The 6,450-nt window shown below is 64.7% G+C and overlaps 2 protein-coding genes across 3 annotated transcripts in view; one reads left to right on the forward strand and one right to left on the reverse strand.

The window, feature by feature from the left end:
• UBE2O (ubiquitin conjugating enzyme E2 O) overlaps positions 1–2,107 on the forward strand; it is a 47,980-nt gene extending 45,873 nt beyond the window's left edge. The window contains exon 18 of the mRNA XM_052657368.1: positions 1–2,107. This exon is cut by the window's left edge and continues 19 nt beyond it. Coding sequence (XP_052513328.1) covers positions 1–640 — 640 coding nt within the window. The 3' untranslated portion in view covers positions 641–2,107.
• Positions 1,818–6,247, reverse strand: SPHK1 (sphingosine kinase 1). Of its 2 annotated transcripts, none has more exons than XM_052657371.1 (6): positions 6,124–6,247; positions 5,233–5,412; positions 4,746–4,898; positions 4,556–4,650; positions 4,339–4,454; positions 1,818–4,048 (listed from the first exon to the last, which is right to left on the reverse strand). In XM_052657371.1, exons 2-6 carry the CDS (start codon positions 5,240–5,242, stop codon positions 3,244–3,246), a joined length of 1,179 nt encoding a protein of 392 aa, XP_052513331.1. In that variant the 5' UTR covers positions 5,243–5,412; positions 6,124–6,247; the 3' UTR covers positions 1,818–3,243. The 2 variants fall into 2 exon arrangements, with proteins under 2 accessions (XP_052513331.1, XP_052513329.1); XM_052657369.1 differs by lacking the exon at positions 6,124–6,247 and adding an exon at positions 5,513–5,970.
• Between the last annotated feature and the right edge of the window lie 203 nt (positions 6,248–6,450).

The raw sequence follows: 6,450 nt of genomic DNA on the forward strand, positions 1-6,450 counted from the left end.
ACCGTACTACAACGAGGCGGGCTTCGACAGCGACCGAGGCCTACAAGAGGGCTACGAAAACAGCCGCTGCTACAACGAGATGGCCCTCATCCGCGTGGTGCAGTCCATGACCCAGCTGGTCCGGCGGCCGCCCGAGGTCTTCGAGCAGGAGATCCGGCAGCACTTCAGCACCGGCGGCTGGCGGCTGGTGAACCGCATCGAGTCCTGGCTGGAAACCCACACCCTGTTGGAGAGGGCCCAGGCGCTGCCCAATGGGCTCCCCAAGGACAGCAGCTCGCCGGAGCCACCGGCCATGGCCGAGCTCTCAGACTTCGGCCGAGAGGAACCTGAGGACGGGGGACTGGCCCCTGGGGAGGCCTCCCAGGGCTCAGACTCGGAGGGCCCGGCCTCAGCCCCCAGAGACCGCACGGAGCAGGCCTCAGAGGCCCCGCCCGACGCCTCGGTGCCGCCCAGCGTCAAGCCAAAGAAGAGGAGAAAGAGCTACCGGAGCTTCCTGCCCGAGAAGAGCGGCTACCCTGACCTCGGCTTCCCCCTCTTCCCGCTCTCCAAGGGCTTCGTCAAGAGCATCCGGGGAGTCCTGACGCAGTTCCGGGCCGCCCTGACGGAGGCGGGCATGCCCGAGAGCGCGGGGGACAAGTAGCCAGCAGCCCCGGAGGAAGGCACGTGGCCGCAGGGAGAGGCCACCCCCCTTCCCTCTCCTCTTCTGTCCCCAGTGCAGGCCCCCCGCCCCCCGCCCTTTGCCCCCTCCTTCCCAAGGTGAGTTTGCTGCTGACGTGCAGGAAGTTTCTTGAGATGCTGCCATTTGTATTCCGAAGCAATCTTCCAACAGGCGGGTGCCCTGTGGCAAAGGAAATCGGAACCGCGCGGCTGATTTTCCCCTGTAGTCCCAGGCAGGGTGCCCCTGCACTTCCTCCCGCGCCTTCTCGCCCTCAGGGCAGGGGTGGGCTCTCCCTGGGGTCTGACACAGGAGAACACGGGCCGCGTGGACGTGCCTTGCATGAAGTGTGGGTTGCCACGGCGGTCGCCCCGGTCGAATCTCGAATCCCAATGACGCTTCCTGGTGTCCCGGGCCCACCCGTCGCCACCGCCTGCCAGGTCTTCCCTTGCCCCCCAGCTCCACCACCCTCCCCCAGAGCGATGCCGATGCCGCTGACCCCCGGCTGGGCCCTGGCCTGTTGAACTTGCTCTCTCCGAGAAGTGGGCACCAGGCCAGGTGCAGTGAGACGCCCGGGAGGTGATGGCCCTCGCATGCTGCCACGGGGTGAGGACAGGGAGCTGCTGCTGGGAAGACATGGCTCTAGGTGCCTTGCCCTTCCTGCCCCTCAGGGCGAGGGGGACCACAGCTGTGGCTTTGAGGTCCCCGGAGGCGGGGGCAGCAGCACAGATGAGGGCCTCTCCCGTGGAATCGGGCCCTCTCCCCTCCTGTGTCCAGTGCTCACGCCGGCAGGGGTGGCACGCAGCTCACGGAGCTCAGAGCAGGCCAGCCCTCTCCCCGCCCCGGACAAGAACACAGCCTGTCAGCCCTGCGCTTACAAACCGCAGGCTCGACGTGGCAGAGTGGCGGCCAGCAGGGTTCTCCCTCGCAGAGCTGGGCCCAGAGGTTTACAAGTTTTCTAAGCGTTTGATAATGTGAAGCTCCAGGTGAAGGGGATGCTGTTGAGCACATTGCAGCTATGTAATTTTTGGTGTATGTAATGTAATATTTAAGGTTGAAAGAATAAAAAAATATTAACTCTTACTAGGAAAAAAAAAAGAGACAAAATAAGAAGCCAAAGCATGACGTGTCTTGTCCGCCTTACGCTGGCTCCACACCTGGGCCGCCGCGAGCACGCGGCCGGCGGCAGCGCGGGGAAGGCCGGGGGCCAGACCGGGGCTGCGGCGATCGGAGCCCAGAGTCGGGGTCTTATTTGAGGATCACCCAGAGTGACTGGCGGGGCTGTGCTTCCCGGTGCGTTGTTCACGTGGAGATGTGAATGCCTATTGCTTAAGATATCTGTATAAAGTGCTGTGTGATTAAACTTTTTTTTTTTTTTACTTGCATTTTTTTCGGTTTGGCTCATTACAATGTACAAAACAGACAAGGTGGCACCATTAAACCTGCCTCTGCCATTCATCTGGGCTCTGTCGCCTTTCTTTCCCTCGGGGGCACCTCACACACCCTCCCCAGGGGAAGGAAAGGTCCCTGTGGCTGGGGGGCAGGGGGTGGGGGGCATCTCAAGGCAGCAGCCCCTTCCCCACCTAGCCTGCTTCCAAGCCTCTTCATCTCCCATCAAGGACTCGCAGGGGCCGGGAGGTGAGGGTCTAGAAGTTCAGTGGGTGGGTGCTCTTGCCTCTGAGCAGGGCCTGGGTCCTGGAGCCACCTTTCAGTAGGGCAGCAGCAGCATCTCTGGTCCCCGGGGGCCTCTGACCAGGTCCACCAGTTCAGCTCCTTCCAGATGCTGGAGGGGGCTGGCCTGGGCTCAAAGCCACTCTGGATGGCTGGAATCTGCCCCTCGTCACCGCTGCTTCCTTTTAAACCCCAGCCCACTGCTCCCCAACAAGGACAGATGAGGGCAGGGGAGCCCCAGAGCCCGCCCTGGACAGACGACAGACTCCTTGTAAAAAAGGGGGACAGCTCTCTGCTATTTTGACCTCTGTTGCTCCTTGCCAGTTTTCCCCAGTGCCCCTAACTCCGGGACAGTCTCCCTTTTGGCTGAGATGCGCTGGCTGTATAGCCCTAGGTAAGACTTGCTCTAAACCTCAGTCTTCCTACCTGTGCCAAGAAGCGGTTGGCTCCAAACCAGACAGGGTATAATCATCACTGGGGCAGGGCCCCAACCCCTGCAAAAGCAGCCTGGACCAGCTCTGGTCCTGTGCCCACTACCAAAATGACTTCCCAGGGGCTGGTACCACACACTGCCCCATCCAGGAGGGACCACTGGGCTGGTCATCAGGTTAAATTCTAGAGCCCCGGCAGAAGCAAGACCCCACTCTCCGCACCCGCTAGGATAAGACCAGCAGGCTGGGAATGTCAGTTTATTCAGATCTGATTCGAGGGTGGCTTCCCTGCTCCTACCCCAACACCATCTGGCCTTTGGTGGGCAGAGCCTGTCTTTCCCACCCTCCTCCAGGCGTCTCCTCCTCCCAACTCACCACGTGCGCTGTGGACAGGCCCTCCAGTCCTGGGGGAGGAGGGGGAGAGGGGTGGGGGGCCTGAGCACAGAGTAAACCAAGTAGACAAAGGCACTGGCAAGGCCCACGGAGTCACCGGCGCTCTGCTGGGGGCGGCCTCTGCTGAGACTTCCTGCGGGGTGAGGGCTGCGGTTTCAGAGAGGGTGGGGACTCCCTGTAGCCACTGACCATCCAGAAGTAGTTGGGGAGAACCTGGCCCTGGACAGCCTCACTGATCAGCAGTTCCCCATCCACAGCAAACACACCCTTCCCATCCTTGGGCTCCAGGCGGAAGGCAACCACGGGCACATACACCAGGTGAGGGCAGTGGCACTCCATGTGCCTGCCTTTCTCCATGGCCAGGAAGAGGCGCAGCAGCATGGCCCGGGACACGCCGGCGCGCACGTAGAACAGATGCATGGCGCCAGCCGAACAGCGGCCCATGGGGGCGGTGAAAAGCTCACTGGCCAGGTGGGAGTGCAGGAGTGCCAACACCAGCACGAAGTCCTGCTCCGGCACCACCGTCCAGTGAGGAGGCACTGGCTGCTCCAGGGGCACCACGTGGGTGTCCGCGGGGGCCTGCGGGGCCCGAGCCGGGGAGGGGCCCCTCCTGGAGGCCAGCGTTTCTGCGGGCAGGTAGGCCAGGGTGCCCCGGTAGGTGCGCAGGGCCACCAGGCGCAGGCAGGTGCCTAGAGTGAAGCGGATCTCGCCCAGGCGCCGAAACTTCTCGCTCTCCAGATCCACGTCGGCGATGAAACCCCATGCCAGGCTGAGCACAGAGAAGAGGCGCTGCCCGCAGGCGGTCTGCAGGGATAGCAGGTCCATGGGCGCCAGCAGCCGGCGGCACAGCAGCTGTGTGCAGTTGGTCAGGAGGTCTTCCTTAGTCACCTGCTCATACCTGCAGGGGAGGGAGTCAAATGAGGAGGGCCCTCACACGACTTCCCCTTCCTCCTCCTGGGGAGCTGGGGCAGGCCAAAGTGACCCTGAGCCCCTGGGGGGAGTTGGCAGGGGTGACAGCCAACTGGAGTCAACGAGAGAGAGAGAGAGAGACAGAGAGAGAGAGAGAGAAAGAGGACCCTGGAACAGAGGCTCAGGGCTCCAGAGACGAGTGGTGGTTCATGGGCACTCATAAAAGAAAGCCTGGCAGGCCCCGAGGGAAAATAAGCCCGCTTGGACCCTGGCTCTCACCCGGCGTAATAGTTCAAAGAAGCGGCCACCGCATTGCCAGAGCCGGCCGGGAGGCTACACAGGGGCTTCTGGATGGCGGTCTCCCAGTCAGGCCGCTCCATGAGCCCGTTCACCACCTGTTGGAGCACAGGCGGCCTCAGCCTGGGAAGCTCCCCCCACCCGCCTCGGCGCCCCCACGACCCAGACCCAGGCCCAGCCTCTCCTGGGAAGGCCTGACCTCATGGATCAGCCCGTCTCCGGACATGACCACCAGCGCGTCCCAGCGTCTCAGATCCTCCGCGCGCACCAGCTCCCGGGCGTGGTTCCGCCGCTCTGTGCAGAGGGCGCGGCTATCAAGGTGGGAGGTTGGAGGGGCGGGTCCCCTGGCTGGGGATGCTCCCCGCGCCCGCTCCCAGGGAGACACTCACCAGTGAGCATCAGCGTGAAGGAGACGTCGGCCTGGGCCAGCAGCGGCTGCACGTGGCTCCAGAAGAGCTGCAGGGCTTTGCCCTTGCCCCCGCGCGGATTTAACAGCACCAGCACGTGGCAGGGCCTTGGGAGCGGGTTCCGGGAGCCGCCCGCTGTAAACATAAACCAGAACCCGCCACTAGGGGCTGAGGATCACAACGCGGGCACCCGGGTGGAAACGCAGCGCCTGAAATCCACGGGTAATGGATCCAACTGAGCCTGGCCAGCGGCAGCGGCCTCCAGCGGGGCGCTCCAGCGGGAGCCCCACGCTCCACACCCAGCCAGTTTGGCTGGACTCAGACTCCCACCAGCTTCTGGTCTCGTGGGGAAAAGGGCTTCTCTCCAGGGTCCCCAGCCCCTCTTTTGTTCAGTTGACTCCAGCTAACTTTCCTCACCAGGGAGAGAAGGGATCCCCCTACAGGCCTTCCCCGCCAGGCCCCCACAAACCTGCATCCATGACCTCGCCCCCTGGCCCCCGCTGCCGAGGGGTCCCCGGCACTGTCCGGACGCTGTCCGCCGCGGCGGCTCCTGACTTCAGCTCCTTATCGGTGCTGCCCAGGCGGGCCTCTCGGTGACGGCTGTGGGGCTCGCCCTCCCCGCCCGCGTCATTCCCTGCGGTTGCCGGATCTGAGGGAGAGGAAACCGCGCTGGTGGAGTCTGGAGCGGCCCCCTGAGGTGGGGGGCGCCCCGTTAGGTTCTGGGACCACGCTCTGGGAGTCGCGCGCACCGGCATCGCCTAGTTTTCCGAGAGGTCCAGAAAGCCGAGGTCCAGTGCCACCAAGAGCGCTCGGGTCCTGGAACTGAGCTCCCACCCCCCCCGGGGGAAAGGGTCTTTTCCTGAGAGCCTGTCTTTTCTAGGACCTCAGGTTCCGGCCCGACGATGAGTCAGAGCCCCGGCTCTCTCCGTGGGATCGGGTCTTCAAGCCCCTCCCCGGGGGCCGCCAGGGGGAGGGGAGTCCAGTTGCGTAAAAAAATCCTAGAAGGTGAGTGGCCATCGCCGCGAGCGAAGTTCGGGGCGAGCGATCCTCGGCCCGAAACAGCCGGGTCGCCGTGTCCTCTACCCCGAGCTCTGGAGCTGCCCGGATCGCCGCGCGCGTTTCCAAGGGCCGGGCTCTGCGGTGCCGCGCGCAGCGCTCGTGGAAGCGGCGCCGAAGTCGCGCGGAGGCTGAGCCGGAGCCGGGCCACCAGCCACCACCTCCCTCAGCCAGAGCCGAGTGGGCGCGGAGGCCATGTGCTGCACGGCAGCTCCCCCGGCCCCCCAGGAAGCCAAGAAGGGCGAGACAGCAGGGCAGGCGGCCAGCCCTACCCAGTCGGTCCAGTTTCCTGGGGAAGCGCTACCTCCGTTCCCCACAGTGGCCTAGGGCTGAACACAGCCGGTCCCGGGCTCAGCCTCGCATCTGCGGAGCAACCTGAGCGCCGAGTAAACGCTGACTGCGCGGCCTCGCTGCCTCCAGTCTCAAACTTTTCGCTCAACTTCGGGGAGGGCGCCGTGCCTAGCCTCCCGGCCTGGCCACGCCCCGCGGCCCAGGCGTTCGCGGGGGTGGAACCCGCGCCCGGCACGGCGCAAGCCAGCCGGGCCCCGGCCTCGCCGCTCCGCCCCCGCCCGGTCCGCGCCCACGGTTCCGCCAAGCGCGCAGCCCTTTGGCTAGGTCTGGGGACTCTCGG

This window comes from Budorcas taxicolor, chromosome 19, assembly GCF_023091745.1.
Source record: "Budorcas taxicolor isolate Tak-1 chromosome 19, Takin1.1, whole genome shotgun sequence".
Classification (NCBI taxonomy): domain Eukaryota; kingdom Metazoa; phylum Chordata; class Mammalia; order Artiodactyla; family Bovidae; genus Budorcas; species Budorcas taxicolor.

What these genes read in the sequence shown, in the direction of transcription:
- SPHK1 (XM_052657371.1), bottom strand. An exon ending in CTTCACGCTGATGCTCACTG is followed by an intron (nt 4,651 to 4,745) that starts GTGAGTGTCTCC and finishes CCCTCTGCACAG; the next exon opens with AGCGGCGGAACCACGCCCGG. An exon ending in GAGACGGGCTGATCCATGAG is followed by an intron (nt 4,455 to 4,555) that starts GTCAGGCCTTCC and finishes GTGCTCCAACAG; the next exon opens with GTGGTGAACGGGCTCATGGA.